Source organism: Ursus maritimus, unplaced genomic scaffold (assembly GCF_017311325.1).
Source record: "Ursus maritimus isolate PB19 unplaced genomic scaffold, ASM1731132v1 scaffold_16, whole genome shotgun sequence".
NCBI classification, from domain to species: Eukaryota; Metazoa; Chordata; class Mammalia; order Carnivora; family Ursidae; genus Ursus; species Ursus maritimus.
The window spans coordinates 46,980,552-47,005,834 of NW_024424008.1; the positions used below are offsets into that span (position 1 = coordinate 46,980,552).

At 47.8% G+C, this 25,283-nt stretch overlaps 1 protein-coding gene across 2 annotated transcripts in view; it reads right to left on the reverse strand.

Moving 5' to 3' along the window:
• Window positions 1–25,283, reverse strand: part of LOC103662490 (tubulin-specific chaperone cofactor E-like protein) — a 147,072-nt gene that overhangs the window by 40,116 nt on the left and 81,673 nt on the right. For both annotated transcript variants that reach the window (XM_040631114.1, XM_040631115.1), the window contains 8 exons: window positions 24,466–24,599; window positions 21,508–21,795; window positions 17,542–17,679; window positions 17,069–17,234; window positions 13,014–13,426; window positions 6,891–7,461; window positions 4,318–4,910; window positions 2,385–2,958 (listed from right to left, as the gene is read on the reverse strand). In XM_040631114.1, coding sequence (XP_040487048.1) covers window positions 2,385–2,958; window positions 4,318–4,910; window positions 6,891–7,461; window positions 13,014–13,426; window positions 17,069–17,234; window positions 17,542–17,679; window positions 21,508–21,795; window positions 24,466–24,599 — 2,877 coding nt within the window. The remainder of the gene's footprint in view (window positions 1–2,384; window positions 2,959–4,317; window positions 4,911–6,890; window positions 7,462–13,013; window positions 13,427–17,068; window positions 17,235–17,541; window positions 17,680–21,507; window positions 21,796–24,465; window positions 24,600–25,283) is intronic.

Here is a 25,283-nt window from a genome sequence, read left to right on the forward strand (position 1 = left end):
AATGGATAAAAAAGATGTGGTGTGTGTGTGTGTGTGTGTGTGTGTGTGTATATGGTATGTATAGATATACTATATATATATATATATATAGAGAGAGAGAGAGTATAGAATAGAATATATAGAATATTACTCAGCCATTAAGAAAGAATGAAATCTTGCCATGCGCAATGATAGAGATGGAGCTAGAGTGTATTATGCTAAAAGAAATAAGTCAGAGAAAGACAAATACCATATGATTTCACTCCTATGTAGAATTTAAGAAACAAAACAGATCAACAAACAAAGAAAAAAAGAAACAAGCAGAAAAAAACAGACTCCTGAATATAGAGAACAAGCAGGTGGTTGCCAGAGGGGGATGGAAGGAGCAGTGAAATATATAGATAAAGGGGATTAGAAGTATACTTATAGCAATGAGCACTGAGAAATATATAGAATTATTAAATCATATTGTACACTTGAAACTCATATAACACCATATGTTAATTATACTTCAATTAAAAGATGATTGAGATAAGATGGATGGATGGAGAGATGGATAAATGGATGGCCGGATGAATGGATGGGTAGGTAGAAAAATGGATGGATGGATGGATGGATCGATGAATGGATAAATGGATGGATGGATGGATGGTTGAATGAATAATAGATGAATGACAGGCAGACACACAGAAGAAAAGGAAAGCCTCTTGGTTATAGTAGAATGGCATCTATACTTTGGTAAATAAGTGAACAGAGTGCTAGAGCTGGAAACCATCAGCTTGTAATCCTCATGCTAAAAAGACTCATACAAGCAAAGATCATCAATGGGCGTTAAAGAGAGGTGGAGGATTTTGATATCAGCTTACAGCTAGCATTTTGCCCCGTTTGCTTTATCATCCTCTCTCACACTCTCTCTGCAGGATACTTGTATGGTCTCCCCACTGGTAGCTGATTAGTTGTAAGAGAACAAAACAATGTGACCACAGAGTGGAGACATTTGGCAACACCTGACCAGGGGACCAGCGTGCCCATCTCCACTGAGAGGCTGGACAGTATATGCACTGTATGTAACGCGATACCATGAGAAAAACAGCCATTACCTATGCAGAAGTCTGAGAGGGGACACACAGCAGGACCTAATCACGAGGAAACATCAAACCCAAATGGAAGGTCATTCTATTTTAAAAGGTGGGAGGCTGTATTCTTTAAAAATGACAATAAAAGAGAAAGAAAGCTAAGGAATTATTCCAGATTAAAGGAAACTAAAGAGACATAACAGCTCTAAACACAACATATGGTCTTGGACTAGATCTGTATTGCAGGGGGCAAGCCATAAAGGACATCACAAGTCAATTGACAAAATTAAAATATGGATATTAAATGATTGTATCAGTGTTAAATTTCCTAAGGTCAGTAACTATCCTGTGGTTCTGTAAACGAGTGTCATTATTCTAAGGAAATACACACCAAAGTATTTAGGGGCAGAGGGGTATGATGTATGTAACTTACTTTCAGATGCAGAGAGAGAGAGCATGCAAGAGAGAATGATAAAGCAAATGGGTCAAAATGCTCACTGTGGGTTAATGTGAGCAATGGGCACACAGACATTCATGCAATGCTTCTATAACTTTGCAACTATTTCAAAATAAAAGGTTTTGAGAAATAAACAAACCAGATAGCAGGAGATACAGTGGAAGAGAGATGAACAGACGTAGAGGATGGAATCCTAATGGTGGCATTGGTTTGGGTTTGGGGCCAATCTTTTTGGTGGGAAAGGGATGCGTGCTGAAGCCCAGGTGGGGCAGTCCTTGCTCCGGGCATGGGTCCCGTCCTCTCTGCCACTCCTCCTGCCCTTCTACTTCATGCCTCCCTCTGGCCTCCCCCATTGCCACGGGTGTTATATGTCAGGGCTTCTCAGCATTATTCTAATTACTGCTAGTACTGCCACCGCCCTGCTGAGAGGGGTCAGATACTTGGGGGACAAAATGAAAAAACAGCAACATGGGACTCTCTTCATGGCCATTGTCAGGCTTGCCCCAGGGAGCAGTGCTAATCTCTACTCCGTGAAAGGCTTCTGACTGATCACCTTCTATTGAAAGAATGGAGCCGTTCATTGCCAAGAAAGAAGGCACCATTGCGGCCATCACAAAGCCTTCGAGTCTTTGGTATGACGCGTATGCTCCGCTAGCTAAAACCAGGAGTCAATAGGATGGCTAATTGCTCCACAATGAAGAGACACTGTGTGATCAGAAACAGAAATAAACGTGAGAAACAGTCTGGTTTGGGGTGAGGGACCTTCCAAAGGACACACCAGACTGGGAAGGTACACACAAGCATCCGACTGTCCTTGAGCTCAACTCCCGCACCCCCTAGGTGGCCTCCCACATCACGGAGCCCCAACTTACGGCAGAAGTCATAGGTCCGCCAGGGGCCCACCTCCACATCGGCGTTCTTGCAAGCGCTTGCATACCGCGCCACAGAGTCACAGAGTTCCGACTCGTTGCCCCCGCTCTGGCACAGGCGGAAGAGGCAGGTGCGGTAGTAGGCGGTGACATTGACCACCCCGTGGCACTCGAGGAAGGAGCTGTTGGAGGGGTCATTGATGATGCCACACCTGGAGCGGCTCCGATAAAATTTGAGCAGCTCCGAGTCATTGTTGCAAGCCTTCAGCAGGTCCCCACACTCCCCGTTGCAGATCTCCTCGAAGGTTGTCCAGCTTTCCAGGAACACCGCCAGGTTGTCCGTGCACTTGCCGTTGGGGAGACAGAACTCATCGCTGGCGTTTGCATTAAAGAAGCCACACAGCCCGCCCGTGCAATTGAAGTAAACGGTGGAGAGCCGGATGTACAGCAGACCAATGTCCGAGTATTGGACGCTCACGACACCCCTGGACTCCACCGTCGTGCTGTTTTTGTTTCGATAGATTTCCAGCTTCCCCGAAGGATGGAAAAAAGGTAATTCCACTTCCTGACCATTCAGCTGAAAAACCAAATCACTATCATCAATTCCAGATGCACACGGAGTACCCACAATTTCCGCCGTGAAATAAAGACATGGTTCTGCCCCGTGACTCGCCCTTTGAGAAATGTCAAGAAGCTGGCAGGCTATGGAAACCACAGACACACACAAACGGTTTCTTCATGGGCATCTCTCTTTCTTTCTTTCTCCACTCCTCTGATTCAACACACTTGCTGTTTATTTGCGTATACATGAGACCCTACTCTAGCCACAGACAGAGGTGAAATGTGAGGAAAATTGTCTCCACATACATGTGGCTTCTTCCTGCTGCCCGACAGCTCCTTTTCACTGATGGCACCCTTCCTTCCCCACCTTTCTGGCTCCTTCCTTTCCTTCATATGTGACTGTTCCTGTGTCCTAGCCCCTTGGGACCATATAGTTTCTCTCTAATTATCTAGCTGTCCATCTACCTATCTACCTTTTACTATTCTTTTAATAAATTAATCTCTGCCAGTGGGTCGATGGGAATGAAAACAGCCTCTTTAGTCTGTGGATGTGTGTTTTCCAAGCTCCTGGCGCAAGACTGCGTTGACTTTTATTTTCTAAATTAGACCTCCTGTGATATTACGACATACACTTGGGCTGGGAGCAGGGAGAGCTGCCCTCGCATCATGCCAGCTCCACCACCACTGAGCTGTGAGATCCCCCATCCCTCACTTAGCCTTTTGGGATCTTCATGTGCAAACAAAGAGTGGCATTAGACGATTCCTAATGATCCTTCTAGAACGAATGATCTGGATGCCTAATCAGATCAGAATGATCTGATGCATATTTTGGACCAGGTCAGAGGGGCAGGAGGTGCCCCTGTGGGCACTGTCTGCATTACCCACATGGGTTCCCATCCACAGGTAGGCAAGTCAGTATAGTACAGGGTAAAGAGCACAGACTTGGAAGCCAGCCTGCCTGGGCTCAAATGCCACTTTATGGCTATGTGTCCCTGAGGAAGTTGCTTAACCTCTCCGTGCTTCAGTTTTCCCATAGGTAGAACGTAAATGAGGATGAAAACATATCCCTCAGAGGATTAGGTGTGGTACTGCTTAGAATAGTGCTTGGCACGTAGTAAGCGTCCTGTGAACATTGGCTGTTATGGAGAAAGCTAGTCCTGCCAGTGCTATACCTAATTTGCAAGATTCCAGCCTCACCCCGTTTCACCCCCGAGAGACTGATTTGGTGCGGAACGTTAGGAAATGCCCCCACTTCGGAGTCATTGCCTTCCTGGAACCCACCCGTGGTCAGAGGCAGAAAGGCAGGCCTGAAGACTATGGCTCCCTCGCTTGGCGAGACTCATCAGAAAAGCCGCACGGGCATCAGGAGTCTTACCTTGACTTCCGAAGCCCCGACTCCTCCTATCTTGACCTCCTGGTCAGCCACCAGGATGCGGAGTCCTCGCAACCACTCAGGCCCCGTGTCGGGCTTCTTCTTGTTGATGTCGATTTCTAGATACTCAGGCCGCTCGGGGCAGGTCTTGAGGAGGGTGTAGGAGAACTCGGTGGGAAAGGCGTAGGCGGCGCCGTCGAAGGTGTGCAACACCTGGTTCTGGCTGAGCAGGCACACGGTCTCGCGCTTGGGGAAGCAGCCCTGGTAGCCGTCCTCCACGGCGCACACCTCCCCACCCCGGCAGGTCTTGTTGAAGCAGTAGACGTCCCCGCCCTCCTCACACAGGCACTGCACCGTGCAGTTGGCCGTGGCCCAGAAGAACTCCCCCATGGTGTAGTAGTGGCCGTCGAAGTCACAGCCACACTTGTGCAGCGGGACGCACTGGCTGGTGCTGAGCACGAAGCCTTCGTTACACTCGCAGCCCTCCGTGCATGGCGTGGCGCAGTTCCGGGAGGCCGTCAGGTCCGCGCAGGTGTCCGGACAGCTGCTAGTGCACACGGAGTAGTGGCTGAAGCTCGGGCACTGCACCGTGGACACTGACGTGGGGGAGAGGAGAGAGTGCGACAACAGGTGAGTGCCCCAGGTGCTAACCACAGAGATCCAGCACCTGCAGGGGCCTACAGGAAGGGCGCTCCTTCTGGAACGCTTAGCTCCTAGAATGAGGGCCCAGTGGCCACGCGTCAGGGAAGAGACTTGAGTTGAAGTCTGTAGAAACAAGCTCCACTGCTTTGTGATAACCACTGGGAAACGAGATTGAACTGTGAACTTGACTCTCATTTGCTCACCTTGGCTGAATTAAACTTCAGGTTGTTATCCTAACTAGACTAAACAGATTGTTCAACACCGATTTATTATTGGACGATCTACAAACGTCAAGATGCTTTAAGATCTTCGACTGATGGACATAGACGTTGATCTGAGCTTATACAGCATGGCCCACTCTTAGGAGGAAATAAATTCAACTTGCAGGACAAATGAAAAATGGAACCTTGGGAGCAGTCACTTGAAAACGTGAAATTTCTGACAGAGAGGCGCTTGAAATACCTAGGTGACCAAAGAAGACTGTGAAAATGAATACTCTGGGATCTTAAAAAGAAGAAAGAACCTTGGTTATCTGAAAAGAATGTGTGTGCCTGTTCCTCCAGGAGGCTAGGTTGGAACTAGGTGCCTCCTCAAGGCCCTTCTTGCCTCAGAAGCCTCTGGTTCTTACATGAAAAGCATCTGAGTCTATATAAATGTTTGAGTCTGGTTGAATCCAAGAGTCAGGGGCTCAAGGGACTGGTAAACTAGCTGTCTGAATCAACTAGGATTCATCCTACTAACATGAGAGAGGAGTGGGGAATGTGGAAGATAGGGAAAAAGTACCATTAGAGAAAAAAATAGCTATCTTAGGCAATTTAATTAGGCTTAGGTTATATAAGGATCTTAGATTAAACCAAAAAAGCCATGTTCAGTCTCAAGTTGAGTCAGGATCTGGATGCTCCAGGCAGAATCGAGGCTGGTCAAATCACACAACCAAGCAACAAGAAAACAGTCTTAGTGGTTTGATCAATTCCCTAAGAATTGAATCTGATACATGATGATTTTGTGAATCTAGCCTATACCGATAGGAAAAAATTCTCCCTTTAGTCTTGGAACTGAAAGAAACTTTGAAACCTTTTCACCGGCACGGGAATCTAAATTGCATGGATATAACGTTCTGTGGAGAAAACCAAGGGCCAAGAAAAAAAAAAAAAGCAGAATTCTAAGAAGCTGTTATTTTGCTTGCTTATTTTAAAAATTTATATAACCAGGATAAGAGAGTTTAGGGGGGATAGAAGGAGAAAACCAGATAACTAAAGGGTACAAAATGCTTAATGTTAAAGGTAATTCTAAAGGAACTGAATTTCCCCACACTGTTGGAGCTTTTCCTAACTACTTAGCATTTCTGATAAAGGGCTTTCTTTCCTGATGTTCTATGCTCTCTGTCTGCAGCCCTTTCCCCACCAACACCAGTGGGTCAGAGGAAAGCTGTGGAGCTAGAGACAGAAACTAGAGGGAAGGAAGGTGGAGAAAAAAGAGCCACGGGACAAATGCTGTTGGTTCCACTTGGGAGGTGAGTTTTTTCCCCCAAAGCTAGGTTTGATTACTCAGAGCAGTGTCTGTGTTTACTCAAGGGCCACAAAGATCACTGCCTCCACCTCTGAAAATGCTACCACCTTGCCTAACTCTGGGAGAGCCATCCCGGGGACAGGGCCTTCCTGGAGCCAAGCACTTCCTGCCACGTGTTCGGGGTTTCCAGACCACTGAGGCTCATCAATGGTTTCTCATTTTCTGGCTATGGTATTGGGTGTTGGGGGGAGGGAGAGTAAAGATCCTTTGACCATTCATTCTTCCTAATGTCTGGCTATTTTCACCTCCCCCTCACTCTTGGGCAATTGGTCTTAACAAGGAGATTTTTTTGATGGAGCCCAGAAGCCCTCTCCCCGGCCCTCTGCGTGAGCGTGGCCTTCCATTTGGACAGGATGCCGGCTTACCACACCCCGTCTGGACTCGCCAGTCTCCGATCGGAATGCCAAGGGCTTGGCACACGAGTGCGTAGGCTTGGATGGCTTGACAGAGGAGTGTCCCATTGTCCCTCACGCTGCACAGGTCGTACACGCAGCTGTGCACAAAGGCCGTGGGGTCCACGACAGTGCCACACTCCCACAGGGGGCCGTCCGTCTTGTTGAGGAAGCCACAGTAGTCCGGGCCAAAGAAGAGTGCTTCGGTGGCCGCGTCACACACGGTGCAGTTGTCCACGCAGCCCGAGTCGCATTTCCAGTCGGCGTGGTAGACCCGCCAGCTCTCTCCAAGATCCAGGACAGACATGGCCGGCCTGCCATCCGGGCGCAGGAAGTCGTCCAGGGGGTTTTTGTTGTAGTTCCCACAGAGCCCGCACGTGGAGTTTATATAGGAGCCTGGGATGGAAATGGAGGCGTAGTGCTGGCCGTCAAAGGTCACTAAGAGCCCAAAATCCGTTTCCACGGCAGTAGACATGCCACTCTGGTAGACTTTCACTGCCCCCAAGTCTAAGGTGACCGGCAAGGAAGTCACTAGGTCATTAACCTGCCAACAACAGTAATAGTAAAAGGCAGGTAAGCAGGTGCCAGAGCAATGGGTCCGGCTGAGGTCGGGAAAGGGAGGCAAAGCAACTCAGTGCTCCAGAGACAATGGCCCCCCAAACTGCCCAGGCTCCAGTAAGCTTGCTTTCCATGAAGGCTGAGGCCTGGGGGAGCCCTCAAAAGAAGGGTAGCGTGGGCCAGCCGAGCACAGTGCATTTGAGCCATGATAGACATGCATGGCCACCACCGCTTGAGACTCCTCTGGGGACCAGGTGGTTGTCAACCCTTCCTGGCTGGCTCTAGAGCTAGCTTCACGGAAGACTAGTAAGCCTATCATTCCTTCTCACCCCTCTAAATTCATTCCTTTAAGTCTCGACTGAAGTCACATATTTTCCATGACCTAGTCACTGCCTATAACAGTCCCTGACCCCTCCTCCCTGCTGAAATGTGTACCATAAACTGGTCCCCACATTTTAGCTTGGAAGCTGCCCTGGTATTTTTCTCTGAGTGTTTCACTCTGTTACCTCCTGATGCCAGGGCTATGTCATGTCATCGTTCAGCAACGACCAACAAATCTAAACGCCTACTGGGTACCAAGCACTATGTGAGGCGCTGAGAAATAAAGAACAAAGGAAATAATTGTCCCTGGCCCTCATGGAGGTCTCAGTCTACCAAGGAAGAGAGATAAAATAGATATTTATAATATACTGTTTTAAATATGTATTAATGGATCATGCAATGGGAGAATAGTAAACTAACCCTATATCTAGCCTCGGGGACTCATACAAGCCTTTTTTGGAGGCCGTTAAGCCTGCCCTGGGTCTTAAAATGAACAGAAATGGCCAAAGGAAGAGTGGGCAGGGAATTCCAGGACAAGAGAATAAAGGCAGGGGTTTAGAAGCAGCTGTGTGAGCGTGGGGACATTCATCAGGGTGTTACTGGACTGCAGAGGGGAAGGGGTGGCCGGAGATGAGCTGGAGACATGGGCAAGGTCCGTGGTCTTTCATTCAACGAAGGGTGATTTAGGCCTTTCTGTGTGTCAAGCACTGTTCTGAGAGTTGGGGATTAGCAATGAGTGAAAAAGACACAAATCTCTGCCCCACGGAACTTATATTTTAGTTGAGGAGACCTACAACAAACAAAAAAAATAAATAAAATAGACGCAAGCAAAGTGCTAGGGAAGAGGGTTTTTAACTTGAACTAGGACGGTCAGGGAAGGGGATGTGTGAGATGAGGAAGCAAGCCACACTGTTATCTGGGGTGAGAGTGGATCCCACAGACATGACAGCCAGGCCCTAAGGTGGAGTGTGCTTGGGTGCTCCCGGGACCTCAAGGGGCTGGCATGGCAGAGCAGGCACAACAAGGAGAGGGCGGTGGTAGATGACGCCAGAGAGATATGAGCAGCCAGAACAGGGAGCCCTTTGTCGGCCATTGTAAAGTCTTTGGCCTTGACTCTGAGCAAGATGGGGAGCCAAGAGGGCAGAGCAGAAGACTGACATGATCTGATTTCCGTTTTAAAAGAATTCCTCTGGCCTCCGTGTTGGGAATAGATCTCAGAGGGCCCTTTAAGCCATGTTTTAAAACAAAACAAACTCCACAAAAACAAATATAACAACTTGGATTTCTATTCTGCAGACAGACCCTGAAAGGTTTTAAGTACGGGACTGCTCGAGTCAGATTTGCATGTCAGAAAAACCACGCTGGCCAGCATGTCAAGATTAGAAGCAGAGAAAGCAGACAGGGAATGGATGCCAAAGTCCGAGGGAATGGAGCATGGGGGCCTAAGCTATGTACAGACATGCGAGGGTGGGATGAGCTCATGGAGTCCACTCAGAAGGACCTGGTGGATTTTTGCAGTGGGGAGCGAGAAGTGGGGAGCAGTCAAGAGGGAGTCCCATATGCGTGGCTCATGTGAGTAGGTGGCTTGAGAAGCCTCCAACAGAGAGAGCTCACTTTCTTCTTTTTTTACACTTAACATGCCTAGCACCTGTAGACATCACATCTGTGGTCTGGGATAGAATGGTTAGCCTAGCTCAGTCCCCTGTGTGGCAGCCTGTCAGTGCATAGTCAATGCACTGGACCCATACTGATTTCGGGCACACAGGAAGGACAAGGGTCTTCACGGCCATCTTTGTGCTACTTCCTGAGTTTTCTAGGAAGTGAGGCAGTAGCCTGTCCAAGCATCACTCCAAAATTTATCATGGTAGATCCCATGTGCAATTGCCGGTCTCTAGAGGTTAGCAGGACTAAATGGGGGAGGGGACAAAAAGGTAGGCTTGGGAAATAAGCCATCCTACAGAGAGCTACAAGTAGAAAGAAAGACCTAGGAATTGATTGATCCATCCTTATCTCCTAGGTAGCAGGTTAGCCAACACGGGCGAGAAAATCCATACAATAAGGAAGGTCAGCTAGCAAGAGCACAGGATACGACTTTCATGTACTGTCCATGCTGAGATGGAAATGAAATCTTCCCCAAGGTTGGTATAATTTTAAGTGCCAAACATGCCCATTGCCGAGCGCCCTCCTCCACTCTCACTCAATCTCCTGCGAACAAAGGGCAGTCTTCTATGTCTCGAAGCAGGAGCCATGGGGTGGACCATCTCCAGCTGTCTCTGGATATTGCAGCAGCCCCCCCTCCCCCACCCTGGGTTTCTCTGCATCGGATCTTGTCCCAGCTAGACTGATTTAAGCCCTAGGCTGACCATAGGCACCACACTGGCCCAGTTTATACCTTCCTTCCCGGTGTAAGTGTTCATTGCACTCCCATTCACTCCCACATGAAACATGTCTCAGTTTAAACCACGAATTAGAGAGTCACCATGTTTGTCCCCGACAGTGCTCAGACAAGGAGCTCCTGGTTGATTTCTTATTTCATTCCTCCAGTCTCAGGTCTCAACTCTCGACTAGCCAGCAGGACATGAACCCCACCTATTTGCCTCCTTTCTTCTCCCTGTATTCAAGTCATTTCCTCTTTGACAGGATGTGGGTAAGGGAGAGGTTTGGAGAGAGAAGTAGAATTGTAGAAGCGTAAGGTCTTAGAATTAAAAGGGATTTTGGTGGTGATGGCAATGTGGGAAGCACCATGTATAAAGTGCCTACTGTGTGCCAGGCTTTGTACTGGATATCGCACATGTGGCTATTCCATTTCATCCTCACGACAAACTTAGAAGGACCTTACCATCTTCCCCTTTTGCAGATGAAGAACTTGAGATTCGGGGTTTGCATGACTGTAGGTGACAGGGCCTGACTTTTACCAGCTGGGCTCCCATGCCACTGCTCTCTGCTGCCTCTGTCCCAGTGCTGGGTGGAGGTAGTTAAGTCCGAATATAGCCCGAGAGCCCTGCCTCCTAGACACTATTAACCCATTTTACAGATGGAGAAGATGAAGCTTAAAGTACACTCAGCCAGCAGTGGTGGCACAGGGACTGAGCAGATCTGACCCCAGGGTCAGAGTTCTTCATCACTCCCTGCTATTTGGCCTCGACGGTCTTTTCACTGCAGCACCCTAAACTATGTGGGTTTATTTGGGGGAGAAATAGGAAAACCGGGAAGTATTAGCTAAGAGGAGACATTTATTATATACGGATTTTAGCTGGCTGTCTTGAGCCCCCATTAGCATAGACAATCCTAAATTGCTTGTTTTGTTATTTGAGAACAATCCAAAGGGGGAAAATCCATATACAGAACCAGTCCCCAGCATATGAAGAAAGGTGATCTGTACTTTGCAAGAACAGATCTTGCTGGCCATTTCCGGCCAGGCCAAGCATGTCTGGAGAAGTCAGCTGCCCCACAGACATTTCCTTCTTGCTTGCCATCCCTCTCCTTGCCTGTCCCCGCTTCACCCTGGGTGGGGGCTCCACCGGCCACAGGGCCAACCTCCCAGCAGAGCAGGTGTATTCAGAGACACTTGGAAGCCATTTGGCAAAAGGAAAAGGAAGCCATTGTTAGCTCGCAGTTGGAGTCACATAACCTTTTCTTCCTGAAACATTTACATTCACATCCACATCTCCCTGTCGCTACAGAAAATTGAGGAATCCGTGCCCTACGCTTGGATGACGGAAAAGAGCCACACAAAATTAGCAGAGCTGCTGGGCCTGAAAAAGATGACAGTACCCCTTTCCTTCTGAAAAAGACTCTGACTGTGAGTGAAAAAGCACTTTAATCAAAACGGAAAATAGAAATAAAGCATAAAGCTTTCTTCTTCACCTACGGATATGGTACACATCATCCCCAGAATTCAGGCGAGCAGGGGAACGCCAGAGAATGTTTTTCTAGCTTGAAATAGTAGCATCTATCTACAAGGGTAAGTATCTTGCTCAACAGCACGATAGACATTTAGAAGGGAGACACTCCAAACTTCTGCACCCACACTCTTACCTCGATTTGATATGCAGAGCCGTCCCTAGAGAGACTGACTAAATAACAGGCAAATTGGCACTGCAGCCACAGTAAAAGCTCACTTTTCTAATTATGACCATGATAAACAGTACAGACCTACGACTGGCAGAGCTGGGAAAAGTAGAATTAGTTCCTTGGCCCTGCCTTTTGTTGGACATGCTGTGTCAGTTAAAACTACAACACATATTTAAAAAAAAAGAAAGAAATCTCTGCATTGGCTTCAGTTCTGGTTTGTAATCTCCGTAATGACCTCTGTGCATGGGGATTGAGGATTGCACGGGGTTGAAGCAATCAACCCCTTGTGGTCTCGGTTGTTAGTGCTTGAATAAATACATGGTGGCAACAAGGCTGGTGTGAACATTATGAAAATTGGGGCCTCCACAAATTGAGTAATTGCTAGTGGCTCTTTGCTTTCCCTCCCTTATGGATACCCCTGCTTGAAATCCAGGTGGGCAGCGATGGGAATCATTTGCATATGCTAAACAGGCCAGCAGAGACCCACCTTCTTCGCTCTTATTCCAGGCAGGAGTGGGGATCCTGTGAGAGGGTGTTTGGACAAAGCTCTCAAAGAACCGCCTCTGCTCCCACCTCGGTGAGCCCTTTTGAGGTGCCTGCACGTGCCTCTGGAAACACCGATCAGTTCGGAGTCACTCTGACAAGGAAGCAGCAGCTCTTAGGCAAACAGGATGGAGGGTGGCTGAGGATTGTTAATGACAGGCTGTCCTGAGTTATGAGTGTGTATTCTGTGTTTGCACCATCTCCTGGGCATGACCCCGTGGCTACCACTATTGCAAGCCAGGTTAGTAAGAACCTGAGCGTACCTCTCTTCCCAGTTACTACTGAGCTTGGACGTGTGTGTGTGTGTGTGTGTGTGTGTGTGTGTGTGTATACCCATGTTTATGAGGTAACTAGGAATGCAAATGGACTTTAAGTTATAGAGCAGATAGGCATATCAAGGACAGAGCTTAGGCTGGCTCTTGTACAAATGAAATTGAACCTTGTAAAAAGGTTTTACAAGATATTTGCAAGGAAGGAAGAGCCGTGCACCTCTTTGGTACGAACATCACACAGCAGAACGAGCAGATCTGAGGAAGTCTTCCCCAGGCTGAAGAATCTCCAGCTTCTCCATCTTCCCAGGAGGGATGGAGAGGGTCTCACCTTGACTTTTCCGTAGCTTCCTTTGGGGATGAGAATCTTGTAGCCATTGACCTCCACCGAGAGCTCCTTCACCCAGGACACAGCTGAGCCCCCACGGTGCTCGTTCTTGGCCTCCACGCTAAAGAAGGGGAGGCTGGAAGTCTGCAAACACTGTCGGGCCAACAAGTAGGCGCAGGAGCCTTGGAAGTGGAAGAGGAAGCCATCGAAAGTGTGGTAGTGAGGCTCCCCGAACACCACGCATGTGCTGGTCTCCACGGGGCTGCAGTAGAAAAACTTGCCTTTGGGTTCGCACACTTCGTAGGGGCTGCAGGAGGCCTCCTGACAGTAGATCTCATTGTTGAAATCCAGGCAGCGACACTTGATGGTACAGTTCAGGTCATCCCAGAATACCTCCCCTCGCCGAAGGAACTGTCCTGGGGAAGAATGACATTAGAGCCAACGTTTATTGAGCACTTACCCTCCGTGCCACACATGGGGCTGATGCTTTCCCTCCATCATACCACGTGATCCACACAAGAACCCCATTTGGCAGGTGTTATCGACCTTGCTTGACAAAAGAGGAAACTGAGGCTTCAGAGCGCTCAGCCACTCAGGGGTGAAGCCAGGTTCCAGGCCAAGGCTTGCGGGCCTCCAGTCTACCTCGTGGCATCATCGTCTCCACGGCTGATGAGCACGTCCTCATTCAAGGAAGGACACGTCGTCTTAGTCCATGGCAAAGACTGTGACCCACAGGAGTCATATCCTTCCCCTTCAGGAATAAGAGGAAGGGAATTCCAGAAACAGGCCCAGCTTCCCCTGCTAACTTAGCAACACAATTGCTTCATGTGCTAATTTGCTGTCTCCTTCACTCACCCATTCACTCAGCAAACATTTGTTGGGGGCCCTGCATGTACCAGAAGAGATCAATAAGCATGAATCAGGAGTCAGGCATACAAGTTTAAATCCCAGGCTCCCTGGGAGGATTCTGGAAAAGGCTGAACTCTGACTTCCAGGGCTCATAAATTCCTGCAGACACTTCTTAGGCAGAACCTACATTATATAAGCTATCTTCTCTCTCACCCCAGGCCCTGTCCAAATCTAATACTTCTCTGTCTTTATCCACAGGGCAGAACTGCTCAACAGAATCCAGGTCAGGAGGAGAATGGAGTTGGGGGGGGGTGTGTGTGCTGATTTAAAATTATTTGCTACTCTTTATTTGGAAGACAATCAGTCTTTAAAATCATTTCCCGAAATAAATGATCTCCCCTACCAAAAACTTCCAACTTTGCCAGTTAATCTCAACCCTCGATGGAAATAGAAGTGTCTCTGGGCCGGGGCTTGCGATCTTGTCCTTGGTTGGGTGTCAGAGCCAAGAGACCTGGAAAGTGGTCACAACTCTGCAATCAGCTTCCAAGACTACTGGCTTTTACTTCCCTCTGCCTCAGGTTTCCAACCTGTAAAATGTGGGCAGTGCTATTTTCTCGTCCCTCTCCCATGGGGAACAGCAAGGCTCTCACAGGTCGGCACATGATGAGAGAGGGAGAAGCGTTTGTAAATTGAGAATGCCTGCAAAGGGACGTTTCAAAGACGCAACATTAAGAAACGTTAATAAGGTCATATGCCGGGAGTGCACCATAGCTTGAAACTGTAGTTTGGAAAGATCTCTCACGTTCTTTTATAAAACTGGATACTTAGTGAAGAGCACGGGCCGCGAGATTAACCCAAGCAGAAGGCAAGGCTGCCTCGGGAGCAGTCCTTTCTGTGTGCAGCAGGAACGAGGATGTCTCCACAGGCAATTATGTTTCATACCTGTTGAGAATAGAGCCCAAATATGGGATAATAGATTTATTCACATTCTCAGCAGGTCAGATGCATCGGTCCCGATGACGGGCCCCGAACCTCAGTGCTCTCTGGCACTGGTCCAGGCTGCATACATTTTAACAGCCTCCGCTACATATGATTTCCAGTCTCTGCTCTCTCAGGCTTCCAATAAATGAGAGGAAAATGCCTTTGAAGAGAGGAGGTTCGGACCAAAAGGTAGGCTCTCTGAGATAATTTTGTTTGCAAAACGATGATATAATAAACCAGCTCGATGCAAATTTTCCCCGGCTATCCCCTAGGCCAAACCCAATTCTCATTAGATTGATATATGTCCAGTGGTGCATAAAAATGCACAGTAGTCTGTAGCAGGATATTGAATTTGTTCTGTATGTGAAACTCAAACCCATTACTCAAGGGGGGAAAGAATGAAGTCAAAGCAGAGGCTTTGTACACGGCTGGCATCTGATCAACTCTACAGCTCTGCAAGCCTATGTCTTCCATTATCACGGCATTTCATGCCCGGGACGCAGGCGAGAGGTTGTCACCGGGCGCTTAGGTTGCACGGCCACAGCCAGTCAGCTCTGTGATGCCTGGACACAGGGGTGGAGGCGTGGGGTAGGTCCCTAGTCCAGGCCATAAAAGGGAGAGAGATAACGTGGTATTGGTTTGGTATCTCTTGCAGACCTTAAGGGAAGCGGTCTTTACACTTTGTTAGGCAGGAGGGCACTGTCTCTGAAAGATGGGTGAGCTTTAGAGCTGGGTTCTTTCCCACCCGGTTTCATATCGGCTCAGCTCCAAAACATTTATTTGCTATTCAGAACATGGAGGACTTTACAGAGTCCACAGAGACAAGGATGCCCAGGCAGGGCCATCTGTACAGATGACCCTTTGTTAGAGCAAAAGTCTGGAGGTTTGATAAGCCTGACTGCAGTGCAGGGAATGGGGCAGAGAGCGTGGGCATTTCAGGCCCAGGGAACGTGGTTTTTCTGTATATTCCACCGACTAAACCCGAGTCAAAAGAGAACTGAGGCCTCCCAGAGCTGCTGAGACAGGTGGGTCCCCAAACCGTGCTTTCTATCTGAGGGGACAAGAGATCTCCTAAAATCTGCAACCCAACCCAAAACTTTCTTAAACATCTACACACATTTTCTCCAGGGTCTTCCTCTGTGCTTCCGCAGCCCCCTCCCCTCTCGCCCATCACAACATGTCCTATATCGTGTCATCATTGTTCCCGTGGCCGTCTGCTCTACCACAGCCGTGTCGTGGGAGCCAGAGTTCCTCCTTCTCCAACACCTAGTGGAGTGGCCAGCACCTTGTCGGGGCTTTCAAACATTCTCTGGAAAGAAGCAATGGCTGGCTGGCTAAATGGATAGGTGAGTAGACGGTCGGGTGGATGGACAGACAGCTAGATGGAGGATTTCCTACTTCTCGTTGCTGTAGCCTCCACTCCGGAAGCAGAAATACCAATAGCCATACGGTTTCCTGAATACTTTTAGATACGAAAGCAGCAGGAATCTATAAGCCAGGATGTTCTTGGGAGAGTCCTGGGCTGTTTTGCACATGCGAAGAGGTTTCGGTAGTTCAGAGAAGGCCCCAAACTTTGGATGTCAATGTAAAGAAAACTCAGCGAGGCTCAACTACCATCTCATCCCACGGACCTAATGCCAGCTTTGATTGTCCCCAAATTCCTGCACGTTTTGCTGCTGCAGAGAGGAGTTTAGGAGATGCCCCCTGAAGGAGGATGACACTCTCTTCCCTGCTTTCTAATCATACTATGAAGTGCTGCTTTACTCTCGTGGAGACTTGGCAATGCTCTGAGCTCGCCCACCCTTGCGGATCGACGATGTGCAGATGGCAGAGAAGGAGTAAAGAGGGAAAGAAAAATGGAAAGGGGTGGGGGCAATGGCAACAACAATAACAACAACAAAAATAATGTTAAACAGGAGGGTTCCCTTCTGGCCCTCTGGCTGAGCAATCCCTCAAGAGCCACGTCCACGCTGGAGTTATTTCGAAGAGGAAACTCTGTTCACACCCCAGGCAAGGACTATAGAAACAGCCGTGGAGCAAATGCAGGGTTTCAGCTCCCAGTGTGATGAATGTGTATGCTAAAACTACCTTGATCTCCATTACCCAGCTGGGAGATGTCAAAGGAGGAAGGCATCAGGAACGAGCCCGCCCCCGTGGCTTAAAAGCCTGCCTGTCAGTCTACACTAAGCAAACCCTACTTTGCCATGGAGAAGAGGAGAAGTCTTTACCTCTGGAAGTGCAGCCATTGGCTGGGTCAATTTCCTTCCCATCAACTTTAAATGCCCAGCGGCCTGGAACATTGACATTCGTGGTCTCTTGTATATTCACAATATCGGGGGTTCTTGACCCCGGGAGGCTGAAGAAATTGGTGAGGTTTCCACCATTAAATCCTGCCTAGAGAACAAAAGGAAGACGAGACTTGAACACAAACATCACTCTTGTTGGTTAAGGGGCCCCAGCACCTTATTTGCAGCACCCGGCACACTGAAATCAGGAGACCCCTTTTCCAGGGGTCCCCGGGGACACCGTTCCAGGTGAGAAAGGCTTGCCTTGCGCATGCCACGCCCAGATGAAGATATCAAAGATGGGCAAGATTAGCCTCTCGCTCCACCTGCAAAATCAGACACACTTCTCTAGTTAAAAGCTAGAGAACTTGGCAGAATGCGGGAACACGATGGAGATGACATGGAGAGCCACCTACCTGTGCCATCACTCCCCCAAGGCCGGTCAGGGGGTCGCCGCCACTTGCCGTCCCAGTGGTCCAGTTGATTTCATAATAATTGAAGAGCGTGAAAGTATAGGATCCGTCAGACACTAGGACAGCCTGGAAGGTGTTCACCTATGGGGTGGATGGGAATGGATGGTCTCATGACTCCCCTCCCTGGAAGCTCCTCTCCACAGCCCCCCTCCCCTGCACCCTCCCCACCGCCAAGCAGCTCAGAGCTGCTCTAATGCCAGCCCTCAGGCTCTGCCTCCCCTCTGAATGTGTTCTCGCCCCCACTGGGGGGAGGGGCAAGCAAGACACGTGGGAGCACGCACCTGAAAGAGAAATTGCCTGAGAAGAACCCAAAGGCTGACTCAGCGTCCCTCTTAACAGCTCTGATTTGAATCAGATGGGAAAGTCAGAGGCCCGGCTCAGCTTGTGATAATACGTGAGCACCTATAGATGGCAGCATGAGAATAAACTATAGGAAGTGGTCCAGGCAGGGAAGGGGCTGAGCAAGCACCTGTTCCCAGAGCGGGGTGGGTGGGGTGTGGGGAGCCAGGGAGGAGAGCCACCAAATGCTCGTCAGTGTGACTAAGGCCAAGGTCTGCACTGTGTTCCCTCGCTTCCTAGAAGACACCACTAATCATGGTGAGATGTGTCCCATTTTTAAAATGGGAGTTGGAAAATGATTTTTAAAAAGCATTTTGTGGGGAAAAATTGGTCTTCTAATTAAGCATTTGTGTATCACTTTGTGTCTGCAAAATTCTCCACGCCGGTCTGTACCTCAGATCAAGGCTAAGGTGGGCAATTCTGTAGCCCTTTTCCATCCGAGAGCTTAAAAGCTGAGGGCTAATGGAAATGAATTGCTGGAAATTTCGCAAGGACCCAGCAACAGAAAATGGGATTGGGGCTGGAGCCCCCAGTCTATCTCTTCGTGTGCTGTTATTATGCGCCGTCTTCATTATAACCTTCTTAGGATAGAGACGTTATACAAATTCTAACAACCCTCACACAGTTTCCAGAAACAAGCTGTAGCAAACTCTGTCCTTTACTATTTCCCTTTGTGAATCCCTACCCCTTGACACAGGTTTTCAGGCAATGTAAATAAAAGTAGAGTTAAAGGAGAGGCTGCTTTGACCTTTTCCACTGAAGCCTTGCACTTTTCCCCGTGGCCTGATACCATCCTGGTTAACATCCCGTCAGACACAGAGGAAGACCCAAATCCTTATCCTGTGTAATCAGAATGGGGTAGAGGATCTTGGAAGCCCCAGATCTCCCATCCTAGACGGTCCCGGGGAGGGAGACGAGGTGCAAGGAAAGAAAAGCCCTTTTTATAAACGAGAACTCTTTCTTCAAGCTTTGTGCTGGCCACGGCTGATGGCATTTATGATAGAGTCCTGCAGGTATCTGCCTCCATTCTTTGGCGCAGTTCAACAAAAGAGTTAAGTGGGGCATAGGGATGCATGAGCCGTCAGCTCAAGATTGCTCCAGGATCACCGCAGGGTCAGGTTCTAGAGTCAGGCATCAGGTCAAGGTCACACAAAGTCTAACGGGCAACCCTCCTGCAGACCAGGATTCTCCTTCAGGAGGTAAATCCCTTCTCCTACAATAAAGTTAAAATATCTATTCTGGCCCCAAGTAGGTCTTGAGAACAACCCAGAAGTCACCTCAAAACCAACCAGCTACCCTAACAATACTACAAGGGCTGGCTCACCCGCACGCACGTTCTGGCTTGCTCTCACATTCCCTACACATGTATCTCTCCAACATTCGCTGTAACACTCCTCCAGCTCTGTTCTTGTGAAACTGTCTTCAATTCTCGAAAAGCCCCCTTTATGCTTTAGAGGACTGTCAGGGATGCCTGGAGGAGCCAGGTCAGGAATTAGAGTTAGAGGACGTTAGTTTGAACCTTGCTTGGCCTCCTGTGAGGTTCAAATCTCTTTGTTTGTCCATTGGGCGAGTCACTTAACTTCTTGGGCCTATTCCCTCACCTTTCAGGTGGAGACAGTTCCGTTTACTACACAACATCCTTGTGGCATGACACACATAAATAGCCTATCACCGTGCTGGGCTCCCAGTAAGCCCTTGATAAATATTAGCCTTCCTTCCTTAAAGTAAACATGCCCCCTTCCCTCTCCCTTGTTATTGGGCTTCAATGGCACCCCCACCTCTAAGAGACTTCTCACCCAAGTGCTTAGTTGGCCTGATGATGCGTGTTCCTACAGAGGAGAGGAGTCCTGGGGAGATGGGAGAGGAGTCAATTTCAAAGCTAGGGATGGATAGACACGTACCATCTTTTCTCCAAGGAGCCCAAAGCACTTAGATGCTACCTCATTCATCCTCATTGAAAGAGTTCTTACCTAGTCCAGAAATTTGCTCCAAAGTACAAAGCAGAAAGTATCTAAATTATCTTGCCATTTTTATGGCCAATGGAAGTTTTTTTGAAAAAATGGTGGTCAGCATTTGATGGGCATTTCTTCTCTTTTTTTCCCCCCACTGACACTAAAATTTATCGATCGCTGGCATCCTGCATTTTAACGCTGTAAGGTATGAGGTTTAAAGGACATAAAACATCACCCAAGGAGTCGTTAGCAATCCATAACATGACAGAGGGAAATGTAGGCTTCTTGAAAGGTTATTTTCTAGCCAATGCATCCACTGTTTAAACTTGTGTCTTTCTGGGGCGTCTGGGTGGCACAGCGGTTGGGCGTCTGCCTTCGGCTCAGGGTGTGATCCTGGCGTTGTGGGATCGAGCCCCACATCAGGCTCCTCCGCTAGGAGCCTGCTTCTTCTTCTCCTACTCCCCCTGCTTGTGTTCCCTCTCTCGCTGGCTGTCTCTATCTCTGCTGAATAAATAAATAAAATCTTAAAAAAAAAAAAAAAACACCTTGTGTCTTTCTGTTCTCCAGAACCTCTTAGCGATAAAGTGTACCTTCATGCTCTGGGCAGAAGGTGCTAGAACACGCCATGCTCACTGAGGGGCAGCCACAGATGGCTGGCCCAGTGCTTGTCCACCTCTGTCTCTATCTCAGGAGTTTCTATTCCCTCTCTAAACAACTGACTCATTGCCAAGGAAATTGGAAAACAGATGGAAATGGAAATAATGCTAAGAAAGCAGAGGGCAGATTTTTTAGCGTCTTTGCTTCTTGGAAATTATACAGTTGGAGATGCGTCTGCGGCTTCAAAAATCTCCACTGCCAAAGTCATCCGAACGAGCCGCAGGCTTTCGTGAAAACTGTGTCCTGTCCCTTTATGTAGAAAGTTGATTATCTCTACGATAATGCCCGTGATAATCTTTCTTATTTGACTTTTATTTGACTGCTCATTTGGGATTTCAGAGCAGATGTTGAAACTTTATTCATGAAACGCTTTAACTGCCCACTTCCATTAGCATCAAATATGAATAATTCCAGACCTGGTCACAATAAAAAAAAAAAAGGTCATCACATAATAAAATGAGCCAGGTCATTTGTACCCAAATCCAGCCCCTTATTTTCCTCTTCCTACCAGGCTTTGTGAAAAAAAGAAAAAAATAAATGCGGGAGGAGGGGGAAGGAAATTAGCTGATGGAGAGAAGCATTTGTGCCTCTGGCAGGAAAAAAGGACCTTTGGGTTCCTGATGGGTCTGTGGATCATGTGGCCTGGATGAGGTCGCAGGGCCTCACTCACTCTCCTGCAAAATAGGATACTACCTACTGCAAGAAAACTGTGGAGGGCTCTTTGTAGACATTCGCAATGATTAGTGATCGGGATGACATGTCTGAGATACCGCTGCTGACGGGCCTGGTTAGGTATGATATCTCCCTCTGTTTCCTGGAACGAGGGTGGCAAGACTCATTAGTTTCACTCAAGAAACTGACATTCCTCAGCTCTAACAATTAGACTCCATCACAGTGGTGAAGATGGACAAGAATTAGATGTCAGGATATGAAGCGGAAAACAGAAAATGTGAATTATTACAGGTGTGGTGCTGCTCCCTCCGTAAAACGTGACTTCCTCCCATGTCACGATGAAAACCCAAGTGGCAGAGAAGGTTGCCATGTCTTTGAAGTACTTCCTGATGTCCTTGGTGGCTCTTTTCAAGATGACAGGGTCCATGGTCTCTCTGTAATAAATCTCGCCTCGAATTCCATTGTGAACATCGGCCCAAAAGGGAGCAATGAAGGCCCTCCCATCCGTCAGGGGAAAGGATTCAGGCGTGAACTGGCTCACTAGCACATTGAAGGAAACGACTCCGTTGTTATTGACCTGTGAAAGTAAGACAGGTTTGGCAAGTGCATCTGAAAATGTGACAACTTCAGAGTCACAAGCCAAGACAGACGTTCGCCTAATCATAGGAATGAAAACAACTTTTAAACTACTGAATTAGACCCCCCCAAACACCGCTTCCATCACTCAGCTAGGAGGTTCGTTTACTTCCAGACAAACTCATTGGTTTTCTTTCACTTTCAATTTGTGGTCGGCTTCATTTCTTATTAATAATCAGTCTCATTTTCATGTTCTCTATCCTATCTCTATTTACGATTATCAAATCTGTGTGTGTGTGTGTGTGTGTGTGCACGTGTGTGTTGGGCCGGGCAGGAGGTAATGTAGACCATAAAAAAGATCCAGCATCACAGATGTGAAATAGAAAACCAAAAAAACTCATGGAAGCAAAAAGTTAAATTAAAAAATTGTTGAACTGTATATTAGACCTTGATTCCTATATCTCTTGTATATGACAAGAGAAGAGCATCAGTAAAAGATAGATCAAACACTCCATTATCGAACCCAGATCTCGGGATCAGCCATATCCTGATCTGGATGAGGCATTTAAAGGACTTCTATTGATTTGATTGACTTCTCAACCACCCTGCACCCAGAACAAGGACAAGGTGACAACCTACAGATGGCCAATTCCCTGAAAACTCTTGCAGTCTGATGTCTTCTTTGTATAATCTCTGCATAAAAATGGAGACATGAAGTCTTTACATTGTCTATATAAATGACTATCCTATGGTGATTTCTTCATGATTTGCAAAAGACTTAGTAAGCTTATTAAACAACTAAACCTACTGCAAATCACAGCCAATATGAACACACCATTGATGCAGGACCTGTACACAATTCAGCTTCTGCCTGTGTCTGTGGCTCCACGAGACTGATTTAACCCTGTGGTTTGTATGGCTTCAACCGCAGACATGTGGGATGGGAATACGTGCAATTCCTGGATACAGAAAACCTGGAGATCACTTTCCTATACATTTCAATTGCTTGGTATGTTCCTATTAATCAGTAATATAATGGACATTAACAGTGACCTGGATCCTGGAGGGAAGTTATCAGCACCTGGGCCAAAGGGCCATCAACCTGTTTTGGAAGCAATGTGTGGGGTTTGGAAAGGAAGCTGGAGACCCAGCTACAAGGACCGTAAGAATCTATTGTCTGCAAGAGATAGTGAACAACCCAGAGGCTTGAAAAAGATTGTACCACTCAAAGTACCGGAAACCCAGGGAACAATTTGCCCTTAAATAAGTCTGCTCCAAATTAAGGACCCTCCTTTTGCAAGGGCAAGAACTGTTCAGACTCCATGGTATGAGAGAGGAGAAAGAGGAGCCTAATGAAATACAGATCTTCTAGAGGTCTGGGAGTCTAAGGCTTCCAGAATGGAGGTCCTGTACACCTTCCTCATCTCCAAAACCGCTCAACACATCCTGAACCTTACAATCAGCTGTTATAGACTAAGGAGGCTCTGCTGTAAGTGGAACCTAAAAGGCAGTTCAGGATGCCTTTTAGAGCATCCTGCCAATGCATTTGCTAGGGAGTAACAGCTGGCAGTAAGACACAGACCGACAGAGGGAGTTGGTATTGACTCCGATGTATTTTGATTATATTCTGTAGTTAAGATCAGGGGTTCTCAAACTCTGATGGGCATCAGAATCACCTGGAAGGCTCATGAAAATCCAGATGATCAGGCTCCCTTCCCAGTTTCTGATTCGGCAGGGTGCGGATTGGCCTGAAAAGCAGCATTTCTAACAAGGGCCGAGGCGATGTGGTTCAAGGACCACTGGTTAGGTAATGGATGAGGGAATTATTTTCGGATGGGAGTCAGTCCTGAGCTATACATCAAAGTTTGGGGAATATAGAGGTCCCAGATGTAGAGATGGCCAGAGACAGAGGCGTGGGAGTTTCAGCTCTTCCTTCAAGGCAAGACGCAGAATAGAATAGGATGTGATAGAATCGACATAGGGCTCGCCCCACGCTTTGAGGCCCAAGATAAAGACAGGTTCAGTTGCTCTGAACCTTCTCAATGTGCAACAGTCTCACTAGCAAACTCAAAGATCCAAAAAATAATAGCCTGAGAACACAGGTGCCCAGGAGGGCTCTGACAGAAAATGGTACCATTTCTTCATGGCAGGTTTGACGATGGGACCCCACGGCATATCTCAGACCCAACAAGGATGGCCTATTCTGCAAACAACTTATATATAATAGTTGACTACCCCTCTCCTATGCTCTGGCTCTGTTCCCAATTGGTAGGAAGCCTAAGAACAGCAGATGCCTAAACTTTTCACACCCCCAGAAGGGAAAGAAAAATGATATTGCTCCTATCGTGGTTCAGTGTATCTTTTTATCTTGTCGAGTAGCAGAAATAATGTTCATGGCATTGGGGCCTCTGCTTCACTTCTGTGTTTAATCACCCACAAAAGCAATTTATTGCCCTGTATACTCCTCTACTATGAACATTAGCCATTAAATATACCTTTGACTTTCTTAATCATAAAACCTATCAGCTCATGAAATCTCAGAACTTGTCGTTCTGGCTGCCAATAAATCTTCCATTCCTGGAGCCCTGGATGAAGGTATTTAAAATGTTTTCCTTAATGACAAACAAAGGGGAGACCCACAGAGCAACAGCTGGGCCGCTCCTCCACTTACATAGACGGTGCGGTAAGGAACGCCAAAGAAGAAAATGGGGGTGGCCAACTTAATCTCAGATGAGCTTCCATCATCTACTTTAGGGGTTTTGGTGTCATTCTGCCAGAATGGATACATGAGCTCCCTGGGCTGAGCTGTCGAGAGAGATGGTGGTTAGATAGATGGCAGAGCCGTCGTCTGCTTGGCAAGCTACTTCCCTCCCACCCACTAAAGCCAGCTTCCTTCAGTAAAGTCTTACAAACAAAATGCAGTTCAGACGGCCTTTTCATTTATCCTAAACCTAAGCCACACACAATGCATTATCTTCTGCCTCTGGAAAGGGGAGAATGGGAGCGATGCCATTGCTCCTTAGGAGAAATCACTTCCTGCTTCATTGCTATGCTTCCATACGTTCTGGAGAGAGCAATGGTTACAACTAGCTGGAAGGTTGTGAAACCACCCCTGTCTGGAGCTCTCAGAGCCCTGAGAAGGGGGCCTCTCGGTCTGGCATTGTAGGACAGCTTCATCCCAGAACACAAGGCGAGTTGAGAGAAGGTGGCCCTGTGGCTATGAACCTCCTTCTGGCTCCAGAATTCCACTATCATGTCTTTTCCTGAAAGGAATCCCCTCCCTCCTGCTGCACAGTAGGGGAAGATACCAGATCCCAGAAGGAAATAAACAACAGTTGGATCCAGGACAGAAGTGGGAGGAGAGGGGTTGTAGTAACTGGCCCGTGAATGACCTCCATTGAGCCCCAGCCCTGCGAGAGGGCTCTCTGCCCAGCTCCTGTTTACAAAAGACAGACATGGGAGCCTCTGGAACAAGGGAGGCTGGGCCCC